Source organism: Tenrec ecaudatus, chromosome 14 (assembly GCF_050624435.1).
Source record: "Tenrec ecaudatus isolate mTenEca1 chromosome 14, mTenEca1.hap1, whole genome shotgun sequence".
In the NCBI taxonomy this organism is placed as follows: domain Eukaryota; kingdom Metazoa; phylum Chordata; class Mammalia; order Afrosoricida; family Tenrecidae; genus Tenrec; species Tenrec ecaudatus.
The window spans coordinates 104,085,694-104,103,758 of record NC_134543.1 but is presented as its reverse complement, the minus strand read 5'-3'; the positions used below and the strand labels follow the sequence as shown (position 1 = coordinate 104,103,758).

The 18,065-nt window shown below is 53.7% G+C and overlaps 1 protein-coding gene across 1 annotated transcript in view; it reads right to left on the bottom strand.

Moving 5' to 3' along the window:
- STARD9 (StAR related lipid transfer domain containing 9) overlaps nucleotides 1-18,065 on the bottom strand; it is a 122,448-nt gene that overhangs the window by 8,664 nt on the left and 95,719 nt on the right. The window contains exons 23-26 of the mRNA XM_075532422.1: nucleotides 7,107-17,006; nucleotides 6,745-6,942; nucleotides 6,192-6,375; nucleotides 5,762-5,899 (exon numbers count right to left, since the gene is read on the bottom strand). Coding sequence (XP_075388537.1) covers nucleotides 5,762-5,899; nucleotides 6,192-6,375; nucleotides 6,745-6,942; nucleotides 7,107-17,006 — 10,420 coding nt within the window. The remainder of the gene's footprint in view (nucleotides 1-5,761; nucleotides 5,900-6,191; nucleotides 6,376-6,744; nucleotides 6,943-7,106; nucleotides 17,007-18,065) is intronic.

Here is an 18,065-nt window from a genome sequence, read left to right as displayed (position 1 = left end):
GCCCATTAGTAGGCAATTGGACATCCCCTTACAGAAGGGTCTCGGGGAGAAGATGAGCCAGTCAGGGTACAGTGTAGCAACGATGAAACATACAACTTTCTTCTAGTTTCTAAATACTTCCACCCCACTATCATGATCCCAATTCTACCTTACAAATCTGGCTAGACCAGAGGATGTACACTGGTGCAGATAGGAACTGGAAACAGGGAATCCAAGGCGGATGATCCCTTCAGGACCAGTGGTGAGAGTGGCAATACCAGGAGGGTAGAGGGAAGGTGGGGTGGAAAGGGAAACATCTACAAGGATCTATATATAATCCCCTCCCTGGAGGATGAACAACAGAAAAATGGGTGAAAGGAGACGTCAGACACTGTAAGATAAGACAAAATAATAATTTATAAATTATCAAGGGTTCATGAGGTAGGGGGAGCGGGGCGGGAGGGGGGAAAACGAGCTGATGCCAGAGACTTAAGTGGAGAGCAAATGTTTTGAGAATGATGAGGGCAATGAATGTACAAATGTCCTTTATACAATTGATAAATGTATGGATTGGAATAAGAGTTGTATGAGCCCCTAATAAAATTATTTTTAAAAAAGAGAAGAAAGCAGAAAATATTAAAATAGAAACCATTAAATTTTTTTTTCTGTAAGTCTTCGAATGATCATAAAGGAGACATGTCACATCCCAAACAGAGAGAACTCACAGCCCCTCATGCGACACACGTTTAAAAATATCCCTATGTGGTAGCTGTGGGCAACTGAGAACCGGGAAGAGAGTGTATGCAGACGCACACACACGCTCTGTAGTCTCAGATCTAAGATTTATCTACAGGAGCAGGCATGTTGCAATTGCTCTCCCTGCTCAGACTGTCCCTTCCGCTGAGATAACCTCAACATTGGGTTCAGTTACGCCTCCAATGAACTCGGGGACGTCTAGCATTTAAGGTACTGACCACTTTGTTACCCTCAATTAAGGGGCTTGCATACCCTGAGACTATATATATAATTTGGTATAAGAATACATTTGCTCTCTCCCCCCCTCCCCCCCAGACCTGGTTCCAGATACCTTGGAGGAGGTGAGCATCCCAAAACTTTTGTTGGCCTCTTAATTTCTTCCCTTCAATTACGCAACCATCCCTTAGGACCCATCTAGATGCCGGCTGGATTCCACAGGTAGTAATGACTATAATAAAACCTTTATCACTTAAAAAGAATACTTTCTCTGAAATGATAGATTCTCTAAGAGCAAACTAAAATTTAATTAAATCAGAAAAGAAGGGCCTTTGTATGAAAATCCTTTTTTAAATGAAGAAATCCTCTTTCTTTATTTGCCCATGCAATGTGCCCCCTTCAAACAATGAACTACACGAGGCCACTCAATCCAAGAGCAAAAAGAAGAAAGGAGGGGCAGAGAAGCTAGATCAACAGTGTGATAGTTAAATAGTCTGATGTCAATTTGAGGATTCAAAGTGAAGGGGTGGAGTTGGGCCTGTCAACCGGGTCGTAGCTTGATGACCTCATTTGGAGGCGCTAAGCAGATCAATAGCTTGCTGGAGGTGGGACACAGGTTCACTTCCCTGGGAGACATTGCAGCTGACAAGACACATAGAGCTGCTACGCTAGTGCCTGCGCTGGAGAAGCCACGTGAAGAACCCTGCCAGCACTGAGATGCTTCCACCGCCACTGGATCCACAAGCCTTCCCACCCACTGGCCTGTGATCTTCCTGCATTCAGCATCATTGCCTGTTTCATGAGTCTGAAGAGGACTTTATAGGTTGGTGTCAGCCATATGGGCTGAAATCAAACTATGGACTTGATCTTGGACTAGGCTGGGATGTTTTCTTAATATACAGTTACTCATATATAAAACTCTTATCATAATGCATCCATCCATCCATCCATCCATCCATCCATCCATTGTGTCAGGTACATTTGTGGCTATCATCACTCTCAAAACATTCTCTTTCTACTTGATAAAGCTCTTATACACATCTGAGTGTCTATGAATTTGTTTCTCTAGTCTCCCAGATGAGCACAAACAAACAGAGCAAGCAGACGGGAAAGAAAGATGACGCAGACACGGGGGACACTGTAACCAAGAGCACAGAACAATCCCCAGACCAGTTGTGAAAGGTAATCTAGCAAACATTCACCTGAGCTATCAATCTTAAAACGATTTTCCTTGCCTTTGGGCATTTCTTGGCAATGTGAAAAGAGCTTGTAGTGCTGTCTGAGCAGGCATGAGCCCAAGGGGCTGGGGACCGGGAGAAATACGGCTGTGGTCACAGCCGAAAAGAGCCGATGCTGACCAAAGAAAACCATATCCTGAGAATTTCTGATTCTCAATTATAGTCTGTTAACTCTCCTAATAAATCCCAACATCATGAACATATAGACATATAAAAATGTTTTTTCTTAACAATTGGCTCTCCCACGCTGACCCATGGCCCTACGGGCAATGGCACAGAGGTGCCACGGTGTCGGGACTGGCCCGGTCTGACCCCACCACACCTAGACAAAGCACCAAGGGTGTGCAGCAGAGCAGCGGGATCAGAGCAGGGAAGTCCCGAGGGAGTGCCAAGGATAGACTTTGGGGCCAGGGCATGGCACCCCATCAGACTTGACTGGAGGACACTCCTGGAGGTCAACAAACAGACGAACTATTTACAGGTTTTTCTTCTTTTTATTTTTTATCTATTTTTTGTCATCTTTTTTTTTCTTTTGTTGCTTTGTCTTGTTTTTTTGTGTGTGTGTATATTATTATCTCTGCAGGTCTGTCTAGGTAAGATAGGCTGGATGAACAATCTGAAGGAGAAAACAACTGGACCAATGGTTCCGGTGGGGGGCTTCAGGGGGGATGGGAGAGGGGGAGGGGGGAAAGGAAGTGGTGTTGACCAACCCAGGGACAAGGGAACAAGTGATCCAAAATCAGCGGTGAGGAGGGTGTGAGAGGCCTGGTAGGGACTGATCAAAAGCAATGTAACAGAGAAATTACTGAAACCCAAATGAAGACTGAGAATGATAGTGGGACAAGAGGAAAGTATAAGGAAATAGAGGAAAGGGCTAGGAGGCAAAGGGCATTTATAGAGGTATAAATACAAGCATGCACGTATGTAAATATATTTATATATGATGATGGGGAAATAGATCTATGTGCATATACTTATAGGTTTAGTATTAAGGCAGCAGATGAACATTGGGCCTCCACTCAAGTGCTTCCTCAATGCAAGAACACTTGGTCTATTAAATTGGCATTCTATGATGCTCACCTTCCTGATATGATCGCTGAAGACAAAGCAGGTGCATAAGCAAATGTGGTAAAGAAAGCTGATGGTGCCTGACTATCAAAAGCATCTGGGGTCTTAAAGGCTTGAAGGTAAACAAGCAGCCACCTAGCTCAGAAACAACAAAGCCCACATGGAAGAAGCACACCAGCCTGTGCGACCATGAGGTGTCGAAGGGATCAGGTATCAGGCATCAAATAACATAAAATCATATCATTATAAATGGAAGGGAGTGCAGATTTGGGACCCAACGCCCATATGTAGGCAAATGGACATCCCCTTATAGAAGGGTCTTCGGGAGGAGACGAGCCAGTCAGGGTGCAGCATAGCAGTGATGAAACATACAACTTTCCTCTAGTTCCTAAATGCTTCCTCCCCCCTCCCCATCAACTATCATGATCCCAATTCTACCTTACAAATCTGGCGAGACCAGAGAACGTACACTGGTACAGATATGAACCAGAAACACAAGGAATCCAGGACAAATGATCCCTTCAGGACCAGTGGTGAGAGTGGCGATACCAGAGGTGGAGGGAAGGTGGGGTAGAAAAGGGGAACCAATTAGAAGGGAAGTGGGTGAAGGGAGACATCAGACAGTGTAAGACATGATAAAATAATAATTTATAAGTTATCAAGGGGTCATGAGGGAGGGGGAAGCGGGGAGGGAGGGTAAAAATGAGGAGCTGATACCAAGGGCTTAAGTAGAAAGCAAATGTTTTGAGAATGATGATGGCAACAAATGTACAAATGTGCTTGACACAATGGATGTATATATGGATTGTGATAAGAGTTTTATGAACTGCCAATTAAATGATTTAAAAACAAAAAAGGAAGGAAATATAGACTGAAATTACACAATTACTAGAAGCAAAAATTATTTAAAATGTGTCAAAATGGCTACTGCTTGTTTTTACACCATGAGTGTGGTAGTTACAAAATCTGGTGTCAACTTGAGACTATTAAACTCCATTTAGCCTGTCAATCAGGTAGCAGCTTCATGACCTCACTTCGAAACACTATGGAGATAACTAGCTCACTGGAAGCCAGATACACACTCTGCTTGTCTCTCTGGAGACATTTCTGTTGACAAGCCACATGGATCTACACTGATGGAGCCAGAGTACTGGAGCTGCAGGAGCCATGTAGAGACCCACACCAGTGCTGAGATGCTTCCACTACCACTGGATCCACAAGACTTTCCACTCACTGGCCTGTGATCTTCCTGCCTTCCACATCATTGCATGGCTGTGTGAGTCTAAAGAGGAATTTATGGACTAGTATCAACATATGGGACAATATTGGACTTATGGACTTGATCTAGACTGGGGTAGGATGTTTTCTTAATGTACAATTGCTCTTTGATACAAAGTTCTCTTACACTCATGAGTTTCTATGAATTTGTTTCTCTAGTCCACCCAGACTAACACAATGAGTTTTATGAAATGCCATTTTTTACCCCCAACCATCCCTGCCCTCTGGAATTCCACTGCCAGCTCTGATCTCCTGTGCTGCCTGGTCTCCTCCAGTCCCGCTCATTGTTGGCACAGCCACCCCCTTCTTCATGTGAGCCAGCCAAAGATCCAAGTGGCCCTCACTCTCCTACACTCACACCTGTTCATCTGCACCCTCTGGACCCACCAAACTGAGCGGTCTTCCCGGACTCCTTTTGGCCACGTGGGGGCCACCCACCTCCCTCTTGCCACCTGTTACTTCCTTCCTCTGTTCCAAAGCCTTTGGTAGCTTCCTGTCACCTCTGGGGAGCAGTGGGATCAAATGGATTATTAGCAAGGGGCTAACATTAGAGAATGCTCACCACTGTCGGCAGATTGCCTTTCCCGAGGCACTTCCCGTGCCCTGACCCATGACACTACACTGCAGCCATCCTAGCCTTCCCTACGTCCCTCAGGCGCTCGCCTCCTCAAGGACTCTCCCTGGAAGAGTTCTCCTTCCACCACAACCACTAAGCTTTTACTTAGGTACCGACTACTATACACACATACACACACACACACACACACACTTTACACACCATGCAGACTAGGCCAGGCTCTTCAAAGAATGCATGGCAACAATAACTAATAATAAAATCACCTTTGATATTGATCTCTTCTAATACCCGCAGGGCAAGACTAAGTTAGGTACCCAATGACTTGTCAAAAGATCGGCAGTTTCAACCCACCCAGAGGCACCTCAGAGTCACAACCTTGAAAACCTTATAGAGCAGTGCTTGACCCAACAGGCCCCAACACCAACAACAGTCTGAGAAGGGCAAGCATTGTGCCTGCCCTTGGCACAGCCAGGCCTCATGTGGAGCACAGGAAGAAATGACTCAATGGGGGAGGAGGAGATGGAGATGCAGGAAGTGTGGGCTGCAGCACACACAGGGAGGGCTGGCAGCAGTGGACTCCAGGACACAGGCTGCCAACCCACGCTCCCCTGCTTCAGCGGCCCAGGCTTGCCAGGCCCTGGCCACTCACCAGGCTGTCTGGGGACTGGAGCTGGCAGGACAAGGCTGGGTTGCTGTTGTAGCCAGAGGTGATGCCAGAGGACAGGCTCCCGTTGGAGCTGGCGCACAGGGGGCTGCAGGAGGCCAGGGTGTGCAGCTTTTCCTCCTCCTGGGAAGTTACAGGGCACCATCAGCCAGCTTCTGACGGAAGCACTGTCAGTACCCGCAGCCCTTAGCCCCAAAGCCACCCCCCTTCAGCCCACCAAAGCTGCCCTCCTCAGCTCCAACACCCCACCCTCCCTCAAAGCCAGCCTCCCACTTCTTCCCTTAACCCCCACATCCCGCCTAGATGGTGCACAAGATGATCAGAGTTTGTAGCTGGTATCAGGGTGCCCGTGCTATGCCCCAGAACCTGGAGCAGCTCCCTCAAAGCCCAAAGCCCAAGCCCAGCTCTTCCCCACCCTGAGCAGCTGGGAGAGGATCTGCTGTTGGATCCTCAGCTTCTCCTGCTCCGTCTGCTCCCGAAGGCGTGCCCGAGCCCGGGCGATCTCTGCCTGGGCCTCCTCCCGGGCGCGCTTGTAGTCTCGAAGCAGCAGCTCGATGTCGGAGGGTGGCTCCGTAGACCTGGGCAGGGCCTCCGATTTCCTGGGGGTGGGGGTGGGAAGAATCATGGGGCGGGGGAGGAGGGGGTAGGACTTCTAATACTGCAGCTGCTGGTGCTGCCCTGCCCAGCTTAACTCAACACCATTTCCTCAAAGGAGCTAGCTTCCCTTCACCCAAAGTCTCCGGGCGTTAGGTTTGCAGCCTCAGGTGAGGGTGCTGGTAGAAGTGGCCATTCTGAGGCCCTGGTCTGCTCACTCGTAGAGCATATACGCGCCGTGGTCCAGCCCTTTCCGTGCGGGATCCCCCGCAGACATCTGACAGGCTCCCAGAAATCCTCCTAACAGGGCAACCGCCACTCCCTGCCCCTCACCCCAGCACCAGGCTCCCGCAGGGTCCAGGGTGCCCCCTTGCCTGGTAGTCTCCACGACCTCCTTCCTCAGTTGCTGCAGGTACTCCCGGCGCCGGCTGGGCAAGTCCAGGTCCCTCGTGGGGAAATCCATGTGGGGCAGGGGGCTCAGCTGCTTCTGCGGGCTCAGACTCCTAGTCCGGCGGAAATGCTGAAGCCTTGGGGTCCGCTCTTGGCAGAGGTTTTGGATGGCCTTTTTTTGCCTGAGGTGAAAATGTGATGGATTAACGGAGTCTTGGCCTCGACCGCCCTTCCCTGTCTAAACACCCATTTCCAGTGCCTGAAAGACCCCGGCGCTGGGCCAGGAGTGCAAAGTTCTTTCCCTCGGCCCACCCCTGCCCTCCCACTCGGGGGTGGGGGTGCTTACCGGGCAGAAACCGCCTCCCAGCCCGAGCAGGCGGTGCAGGTGGAGCCGTAGGCAGACAGTGCCTCCCCGGTCCTGCTGTGCAGAGCCCGCAGCAGGGCGTCCGCCTCCCCGAAGCCCCGGTGCAGCTTCGCCTCCGTGAGCTCCACGCTGAGTCGGCTCTGGGCTCCCACCTGCAGGGGGATCTGCTCCCTCTGGGGCCATCCAGGCGCCTGCTGGGGCCTTTCCCCCTGTCCTCTGGAGCCCACAGCAGCAGCGGTCCTTGGCTCCTCGGCGGCGGCCCGCCCCCTGGGAGCGCCATCTAGCAGCCCACACCAGTCCCTGAACTTGTTGTGTGCTGGAAGCTCCTGCAGACTGAGGTGCGAGGGCGCAGGGGCCCCGCACGCCTGGGGCCCGAGGCTCAGCGGCCCATGGGGTTGGCAGTCCCCGGCGGGGTCCGAAGCAGACTCCTGGAGCCTCATGCTATCTGTCAGCCTGGCCTCCGGCCCGGGGCTGCAGTGCCTGCCGTCCCCCCATGGGGCGGGCTCCCCTAGCAGTGGGGAACTCTCAGCCTCCATCTCAGGGCTGCCCCGCCATTGCCTTGGCCCCCTGCTGCTCAGCGGGCCACACTCGGGTGGGGAAGCCAGGTCCTCATGCAGGGAGTTCTTGGCCAGCCTCCAACCTCTGCTCCTCAGAGGTGGAGAGGCCTGTGTGCTACTTGGCACGGAGGTGGGCACCGTCTGGGCAGCACTAGGCTGAACCTCCTCAGCAGGCTGCCCTAGGACACTAATTGGGAGCTCTGGGCAAGGCTGTGGGCTACCTAACAAGCTTAAGTCCAGGGCTAACCTCCTGTCGTTCCTTTCTAAGGGGCTACTGTGTGCTTCTTGCAGGACCTCAGCTCTCTGGGGGCTACCCGACTCATCACTGAGCTGGGAGTAATGACCTGGAGGTGCTGGGGTGTCCAGGGGAGGCTCTAGGCTAGTCTCTAGCTTTCCAGGACCTTGATGAGGCTCATGTAAGAAGGCTGGGCACGTCAACCGGTCTGGAGGGAGACACGAGCCCTGGGAGCTGGCACTGAGGGTGAGGATTGGGGAGGAGGCCCTGTCTACCATCAAAGTCCTCATGAGGCCCGGCCTCTTCTGGATCCTAGGCTCCCCGATAGATTCTGCGGTGTTGGGATTGAGCCCTGGAGAGGGAGAGGAGCTGAGGCAAGGGCTACTGACAACTGGGCAAGAAGATGCTTCTGGTTCGGAGGCAGGTGGCTGGGTGGCACTGGCAGAGCCTTGGGGGCTCACAGAAGGCAGCTTCTGCCTCAGGGCATCTTTCTGAAACTTCCAATGTGGTAAAGGCACGAAAGATCTCTGGGGCCTACAATGGATGTTTTCTTGCTGAAGATCAGGGCACTCTGCCACTTCCCAAGTGGCTTCTTCTGCCTCTCCCTTCTCAGATGCCGGTGGGCTCTCTCCCCACCCAGGAGACACAGTCAAGGCACCCGGGGCCAGCTCTTCAAGGATCCCATTGACTTCCTGAGGATCGGTCTCCGGTGCCTGGAGCCACCGAGGCAGTGAGGACAAGTCAGTTTGGCTGCCCTTGTCCACAGGGGTCTGAGTACTGCTGTCCATCCTGAGGACCTGTGGGGTCCCACTGGGGCCGCCCTTCTCAGTGTGCTGCTCCTTCCTGGCCACACTGGGCTGGGAGAGACTCCCCAGCAGCTCTGATGTATTGTGCAGAAGCTGGGAGAGGTGGAGAGACAGGTTGTGCATACTGGCCCACGAGGCGAGATGTGAGACCGATGTGGTGCTGGCATCTGGTGTGGCAGATGAGACATCAGTGCAGCTCCAGTGGAGCCTGTGGGAGTCTGTGGTCTGCGTGCCCTGCTCCGAGGTCTTGGTCTGACCCCCGGCATGATCTGCTGCTGATGGGTACAGCAGAAGAATTTCATCCAGCGGGCCTGTGGCACTTCCTGCAGCCAAGGAGAGCTTGCTCTTGGGGCCTGCTTCATCAGGAGGGCCTCTGAACTGGGATATCCGGTCTATTTCTTCAGAGCCTGTCATGGTGTGGGGGTCTCCCAATCCCTCAACTTTTGAAGCTTCATTTGAAGCCCGGGCATTCACAGTGCTGCTGTGTGTGCTCGGCAGGTCCTGGGCATTGGCGTAGGTGCTGAGGTGGGAGAGGAAGGGAGAGTTCTGGTCTTCCAGACCATCGCCCAGGCTGGAGCAGCGGGCCACGTTTGATGGTGTCAGGCCCTGGGGGGTCTGGCTGCAGGAGACATCGACTGCACTGCCAAACACAGACTGCTTCCAGCCAATTCGGCCAGGCCCCTCAGGACGCCAGGGCAGAATGTAGGGATTGATGTCACTGGAGTCAAAGTGCAGCCTCCGTGTGTCTGCCTCAGAGAGCTGCCACTCTGGTCTCTCTTTCTGGGCCTGCTCCCCGGCACCAGGCATCCAGCAGGTCTTGGTATCTGGGGTTGGCATGCATGAGAGAGTTGAAGCGATGGGGGAAGGCAGGGTGGGAGGTTTCAGTGGTCCGTGGTCAGCAGCCCTGCTTTCCAGATGAGCCGAGGCTCTCTTACTGCAGGCCTCAGCTCTCAGAGCGCTGCTTGCCGCCCACTCTTCTGCGCAGCAGCCCCTGGGATGCGGGCTCCAGAATGTGTGAGGTCCCTGTGCCTCCTCCTCTGTGGGGGAAGGAGGCTCCACACTCAAGTTCAGCTTCTGCAGAGACCAGGTGGAGTCGACCACAGAGAACAGCGGTCTGGGGAGGGCTTTGGGGCCAGAGGAGACTGCAATCACAGGAAGTGAACTGCGATGACCGGAAGACAATTGCTCCCAGCCAGAGCAGGGCTGGTCCAGCCTCTGGACAGGAGCCTGTGGCCCACTTTGCTCCAAACACATAGTGGCTGAGTCTTTCAAGTCCGATGAACACGTCTCTGGCTTGGACACAGTCTCCCGCTCCAGCCTGGCATCTCTGATCTGACCGTTCAAGTCGTCGTCATCGGAAGATGGGTGGTGCCCACCCTGGGCAGGGCTTGCACCATCACTGGGAGCCTGGTCTCTCTGCTGCTCTTCCTCCTCCCAAGGACTATCAACCCGAGTACTCTGGAAGTGTCTTAGTCTTGTTACAAACTTGAGTTGCACATTCAAGCCACTGTCATCCCAGGGCTCAGTGGAAAGGTGCTGCTTTTCTGGAAGGTATGTAATGGTATTTTCTAGATACCCATGCTGTGGTTGTATCGCAAGCTCATCCCTGATATGCCTTTCCCCTAAGCCCTGGGCATTAAGTCTTTCGAGAGCTATAGGTGTCTGGGGCTTGGTTTGAGATGGCTGTAAGTTCTGACTATCCGTGTAGCTGTCTTGAAACGTCCTCAGTGGTTCAGAGCACATGCCTAGAGGTGGGGCATCCTCAAACTCTGCACTAGTCTTCTTCTCAACAAAAGTTCTCTCCGGAGCCCCTGCTGACCATGAGCTTCCATCAGTAGTCAAGTGGTCAAGGGGACTTGTCTTCACATCCGGAGCCAAAGGAAAGCTGCAGTCTTGAGTCAGAGAAAAGATGGGAGTTGCTGGCCTCAGCTCCACATTCATGCCTTTGGACTTGAGGGCATGTGGCAGGCACATACCAGATTCCCTACAGTGGCCCGGCCCGCTCTCACTCAGGCCACAGGCCCTGGACGGTAGGATACAGGGTGGGTGGGTAGTGTGCCCGACAACCCTGGAAGTCCTCTTCTCCAGGCAACCATCTCCATAACGCAGTGAAGTAGAGGAACCAGGAGAACAGGTGTGACAGGTAATGTGCTGAGGACTGCACAGCTGTAGGGAAGGAAGAGCTCCGCTCTCTTCTTGGCCCCGAGATGGGCTGAGTGCCCTGCTGCTGTCAGTGCTGCCCAAGAGAATGCAACCTAAAGCATCCTGTGGGCAGCTGGATGGAGTCTCCTCCCCACCGCCCCCAGAGCCTGCACTAGCTCTCTGATCTGCCCATGAACCTGGCTCCAGGTGTTGGTTGCCTGCCCTACAGGCTTCTGCCAGCCCAGACCCAGCATTCTGCTTCCAGTTCTCACACAGCTGAGGGGGATCTTCAAGTTCAACCGTCTTGAGAGCACCTTGTAGGGGACTTTCCCTCCCTTCCCCTAAGCCCATGGAAGCCTCAGGGCATTGGACAAGGTCTTGCTTGGGCCCTGAGAGACTAGCAGAGCACACACGACCATCACAGAGCACACAATGGCTTGGCTTTCCTTCCTGTTTAGATAATGAGAAGTGCCCTGAACTTCCTACACGTGTGGTGTCTTGAGTGGCAGGTTCCAGGTGCTCTGGACAGCTCGCTTGGCAGCCGGGGAGAGTGCCATCTGTGGTGTGACATGGGATCACTTCCAAACAGCTAGAGGGGGCCTGAGAAGATAAGGTGGGCACCATTTTCTCTGGTTCTACCCGCTTGTCCTCCTGCACAGCCAAAGAAGAAATAAGACAGTCTGAGCCCAAAGGACCAGGAGAGGACATTGTGCCGGTTGCGTCTTTTGTTTCCTCTGGGACTCCCAAAGAACTAGTGTGACATCTCAGCCGTTCTGCCTCTCCTGGGAGATGTCTCAGCTCTCCAGTGCATTGGCTTCTACCCAGAGCAGGGGCAGCAGGAGAGGAAGCCCGAGAGGGAGGCTGGGTGCTTCGGTGACTTTCTGAGTGGGGCTGAAGTTGGAAGCTCTCTACAGAGTGGGGTGTGGCCTCAAGGAGTTGCCTCTTGACAGCCAACAAACGCCCTGATTCATCAGACAGTGGTTCCACACCCAGTCCCAGGGCTCCCCCTTTGTCTCTGCGTCCGTCAGACTCGGACTGGTCCACCTGTTTATTCGGAGGCTGCTCAGGGATCCTTGAAGGGCATTCAGGCTCTAGCGAAGCATCACCATAAGGGACGATCGTCCTCCTAGCCACAGAGTCATTGAATTGTTTCCCCTGGGCCTTTGCCTGTCTGACCTCCTCCAGCAGAGCCAGACACAAGGAAGCGTGGACAGAGGGGCCCCGCCTCCTGGGCTCTGCACTGGGAAGCTCTGTCAGGGAAGCAGGAGCTGAGAAGGCGGCAGTGGGAAAGCCGAGGTCTGCGTAGTCGTGGTCATTCCCTGCCTTCTGCCTTGCCTCCCAGTCTCGGAAGTCACCAGCCTCTTCTGAGAGACCGCCGCCGACACTCTCGTCAAGCTGGCTAGAGACCCACTGCAGGGCACTTGCTCTTCTTTCTTTCTGTGCAGCAGCCTCGGTTTGGCGAGCTAAACCCTCGCTGGTACTCCAGTCCACCACGGTGCTTCGGAGGCCCCACCCCCGGCCTTGGTGGGTGGCGTTCGCTGATGCCCTGTCCTCTTCCTTAAGGCGAATGCCATCCGGGGCACCAGATGGGCCATGAGCTCCCCTGGCCGTGGAGCCCGCAGACCCACCCCCGGCAGTGTGCGCCACGGAGGCTGCCCCTCTACTGCAGTCCCAAGGGCTGTAGCTTCTGGGGTCTCCATGCTGGTGCAGACACCCGACTCTAGCGACCAAAGGGCTGTCATGGGTTTTAAACACTGTGCTGTCAACCACACAGTCAACGGAGAAGACACTCGCGCTATCGGGGGCATAAAAAGAGCCCCTTGGCAGCCTCGGAGCTGGGGGCCAGGCGCTGGTCAGCTCTTGGTGGAAGGCGGCTGTCTGGCTCAGCTTCTGGCTGTCAGCCTCCGGGCTGAAAGATCTGCTCCTACAAAGTAAGTGTGGCCTGGGGGGCCTCTGAGCGCCCATTTCCTGCTCCTCCTGCCGGCTGCTTCCCATTTGCATTGCCATTTCCTCCACTGGGCCTTGAGTTTCCAGCTCTGCTTGCCTGGAATTGCTTATGTGTTCAGCAACTTGGATTTTCTGGAAAGCTTCCACAGTCTCCACCACTTCCCCAAGACCCACCAGAGCATAAGGTTGCCCTCTGGGACTAGCAACTGGGCTGAATAAATCCTCATTTTCGGAAGAGCTCTCAGCTCTGGGCAGCAAGGGCAGCTGTCTGGTCAACACTCTCATTCTCCTGAGGTGAATGGAAGCACTGGGGGGCTCTCCGTGAGCCGAACACGTCCCACAATAACCCCAAGTGTCCCTGGCAGAGCTCTCCAGTGCAGCTAGGTGAAGAGGCTCTCTTACAAATGGGATCTCTTCTCTACGCTCCCATGTCTTGAATGGGCTTTGTACCTGGGCACCTTCCCCAATGCAACCGCTAAGGCCTTTCCATTCTCCGACTCCACAATCCCTCACGATCACATCAGCAAGTTGTCCTGGGAAATGCGACTGATACTTGAAGGGCAAGTGGTCTCCAGGGCTAACCGGCCTCGGGACCTGGTCAGCCCTCTCCGGGTCTTGGATTGCCACCTCCTTGCTGGCCCCCCGTGTGTGGGGAGCATGCAGCGGCACATTCTGCTTGGACCCGATTTCCAAGATGCTGTGTTCTAGTTGCATCACGCTCCGGATCAGCCTTGCCATCTCCTCGTGACTAGTGACCCTTATACTCTGTTTCTGCCCAACAGCTTCATCTGGAACCCTCTCCTGGGACTTTCCAGGCAGCTTGCACTCACTGAGGTTTCGCTCTTGAGAGGATGGGACTGCCGGCAGCCTTTCACGGGAAGACTCTGCCTCTGGAAGTGTAAGCTCGTCCAAGCTGTCCACAGGAGGAAGTGCTTTCCTGGGAAGCCTGGTGTCGCTCTTCCTTTCCCACTTGGAGATGGGGTCCTCCTCCTGGCCCACGATGATCCCTGGGCTGCTAGCACTGTGACCCATCGATCTAGACTTCAAAGAAAGGGTAGTTTCTCCTGGAGCATTCTTTTCAAGGCCTAAATCATCGGCTTCACAGATAAACTCAGGCCTGGCCCCGGGAGGACACTGTCTGCCCAGCTCGGGGGGCTGGCTTGGCCTTAGGACTGCATCCTGGCCCTGTGCCGCTTCACAAACACAGAGGGGCTGCCCAGGAACAGAGCTGCTTGAGGAAACACTGAGACCAGACCGAGCAGGGGCCTTTTCTCCCTCCATGAGTGCTAGGAGGTTATCTTTTTTGTTTAAAATTCCAACTTGATAGTCAAATCCACATGCTTTCCTGCTGGCAGAAGAGAAAGGTGGTCTGTTTGGAGGACCAGAAAAAGAACCTGAACCACGGCTTCCTTTTCCTCCATTTCCCAGACATTCCCCCACTTCTCCTGGGGCTTCCCTGGTACTCCCATCGGCTGGACTCTCTGCTGTGGCTGGCTGAGGTGAGGCAAACTCAGGGCTTTGGTTTGGCGAGGGCTCTGGCACATCATTCCCCAAACAAGCCCCGCGGAGGGCCCGGGGCTCTGGCCTGGCACCCCAAGCTTCCCTGGGGGGTGGATAAGGTGCCCCAGCTTTCCTGCAGGCTGGGATCTCTAAGGCGGTTTCCGTCAGGGCATCCCTGCTTCTGGCTTCATAGAATGTTTCTAGGGGAGGTGGCTGCAGGGAAGACAGAAACGGGTCCCAGGGAGCAGAGTGCAGGTTCAGCTCTGGATCGGATCGAAATGAAGAACTACAGGAAAAGGAAAAGGTCGGGTCTTTGGAGATCGCCTGGCAACCTGCCTTCTCTTCCTGGAGTGGGCAGTGGCCATTGGACCTTGGTAGCCCTGGCCGGCCTGCAATGTTCTTCCGGAGGGGCACCCAGCCACGGGGCCAATGGCCTTTGTTGGCTGTGGTGCCATCACTGTAACAAGGGTCCCCCAGTAAGAAACACTCTTCAGAGGAGGCCGTCAATCCCGGCTTCCTGCTCCCCTGGGAAGACATGCCCAGACTGCTCACTCTGACTCCACACGATTCTGTCACCAAATCTGGGATCTGGTTCTCTGCTGCACAGGCGTGTGCACTGGTAGTTCCGGACGCTGGCGACTCAAAGTCTGCTGACGAAGTTTCATTATAGCTCACCTCTTCCTCACTAGGTCTAAAGAAATCTGAAGCAACTTCCAACCTGGCACGCAAACGGCCCTGTTCTTTTTCTGCTCGCAAACGTGTCCTTTTGGCTAGGTGGGTGGAAAAGTTGTTAGAAAGCAGCCCGGGGCCAACGGGTTGGGCCAGAGAAGTAGAGTCTTCTTCAAGGCGGGCGAAAGCCAGCCTGGGCTCTTTGGTGGCGTCCAGAACAGGATGAGACAGCTCAAGGAGGTACTTTTGCTGGAGCGCAGACCAGTCTCTTTCACAGGCACTGCCTACGTGAGTGAGGGAGGCAGCAGAGGCAGCCAGCACGTTGGACATACTAGAGCTATTGGACGCTTCCGAGGTAGCCTGCTGGGTTGTGTCAGGAAGACTGCGCCCCTGAGATGTTGTTCCCTCAGCTCCTGACTGCAGGCGCCCCTGAGTCCCCCAGAGCGGTGGCTCAGATGTGTCAGAAGCGGGGGCTGTGCACTCATTTCTCGCGTCGCAGGGGAGCAGTGTGAAGCTGCATGGCAAGACTGCGTTTGCATCGGATGGTTTCCGTTCTTTCACACTGAGCCAATACCCAGACTTTTCCCACTTGCAGGGCTGATGGTCCTGGACCTCAGGACTCACACACAAAGAACCCACTGCTCTTGGGGGGCTACTGGGGTTGATCTTTGAGTCACAGGAGAACCAGGAATCCATGGACATCAGTGGGCTCCCTCTGGGTGGCAGCAAGCCTGGGAGAGAGCTGGCTTTTTCAGGGTGGCATGCTTCCACTGCTGGCTCAGACTGTCCACAAGGGGGCGGGAACGGAGGCTTGAGGTAAAAGGAACTGCTTGCTGTCTCCTGGTCTGCTCTGGATGCCCCAGGGTTCTGCAGGGGCCAAAAACTCTCAGTGGGCATCTCCTCTGGTGAACCAAGAAAAGGCCCTTCTTGCCAATCTCCCAGTTCTTCCTCAGCATCGGCCAGACTATCCAAGGAGACGCTATTGTGAACCAGAGCAAGTGGTCCACTCTGAGGGGGTCCGATGAAGCCCCTCCCAGAGGCTCTTCTTCTGGTCCTGTGGTAGCCATGGCCAGCGGCGTGGTGCTGACCCTTCAGACTGTCTTTTTGGGTTCGGTACCCCTGCCCAGTCAACGAGTCCTCAGATAGTTGGCTCTCATCGCTTTCCGATTTCTCTGGCTCTCGGAGACCCAGCTTCTCCCGCTGGGGATCCTCTGGCTTCAGCAGCTCTGCTGGTGCGTTGGCACCGACACAGGAGAGGGAGTCCACTGAGTAATTGCTGTTTGTGTCAGAGAGCTCGTCGTCGTTTTCTCCTGCGTTACTCACTATAGGACTGGAGTCTGTCAGGGGGGCAGTGGAGTCTGGGTCCCCTGTACGGTGATGCCGCTTTAATGAGTGAGGTAAATGAGGAAACTTCCTGGCAGTGTCTCTGACCCTAGCTGCCAGCACCCTCTGCTGCCCTTTTGATGCCCTGCTGGGAGATGTTGGTTTAGATTCTGCCCGGAAAGTTCTACCTGCCTTTCCACGCCCAGATGTCTGCTGGGGCCCACAGGGATGGGAGGAACTGCAGCTGGCTCCCTTGGCAGCCTTATGGGTCACAGGGTCCCCTTCTTTTCGCCCCCGGGTTTGTACATAGCCAGACCGGGCTAGTGCCTTTGTCCTTCTCCTCTGGGAAGTAGACGGGAGGGCTAGAGGCTCATCCCTTGACTTTAGCTTGTTCGCTGGTTGGCTCAGAGAAGCCAAGTCCTGAGACGGCTTCCTGCGGGGCTGCTTCCCGCCTCTGTCCAGTCCCTGGCTCACAGTGAGGCAGATGCCCAGAGCTGAGGCCCCCTTCATGGCCCAGGCCCCGCTGGCTGCGCACAGTCGGCCTTGGCCTGAGGAACAGAGGTCATTTTGGTTGAACCTCTTTGTCCTCGGAGGATAGAGAGCAGCCTGAGGCATGTTTTCTTCGGAGGATGTTTTCTCCAGCATGTGCCAAGTAGGGTCAGGCATCGGTGACGTGGTGGTGGGGTCCCAGTTCAGGAGAACACTGTGGAGACAAGGAAAACCATCTTAGAGACAGTGTGAGCCCGTGCTTCCTGTTCACGGAGAGAATGAAAGGCCTGCTCAAGTTTTGGAAAAGGCTTAAAATCCCGTGCACTGTCTCCTGCAGTCTTCAGGGCCGAGGAAAGCTCTCTACGTGTGAAAGGAAAGCGTGGCCTACCATCGTGGCCCTCAGAGAGGCCCCACGTGCGCTCCACGTCTCCATTTAGTAAAGGGCTGAACAGAATCTAACCACTCCTGCAAGAAAAATCCCAATTGACAGGAAATAGGAGGACTTATTTAACAGACAAATCTATAGAGTGCTACGTTCTACAGAAAAACTGACCTACCAATTTCTTTGACAATTAGTAATGTGAAAAAAATCAAAATGAAACAACAAAAAGAATGACTTGGGAAACCAAAGACATATCCTTTGCAGTATGTAACCCTCACTTGGATTTGGATTTGAACAACCAACTGTTCATAGTTGTGGTTTTTTTAGGTAATTATGTTGTGTGTGACTGATATGTGTGATGCTGACATTGTAAGGAGGTCGTCACGTTGAGGACAGTAGTGCACCTGGCCCAAGTCATGGTATCTTCAATCCCTTCACATGCACATGAAAGGTGGGTGCCATATATACTCGAGTACAAGCCGACCCGAAGATCAACTGAGGGACCTAATTTTACCACAAAAATGGCATAAAAAATGTGCTGAAAAACTCGGCTAACCAACAAACGATCCTTGAACTAACTACAAGCTTTTCTTTCTTGATGTGTTTTGTTTTGTTCTTTGTAAGTGGTTTGTTGTTGTTGTTTTGTTGTCTGGTTGTATACTGTTGTTTTGTTTTCCTCTGTCTTGTTTTTGTGCATGTTATTATCTCCACAGGTCTGTCTAAATAAGACAGGTTGGATGAACTATCTGGAGGAAAAACAACGAGACCGACAGTTCCGGGGGGACTTGGGATAGGGGGAGGTGGGGGGTAAGGAAGTGGTCTTAACAAACCCAGGGACAAAGGAACAACATGGGATCCAAATTGGTGGTGAGCGGGGAGTGGCAGGCCTGG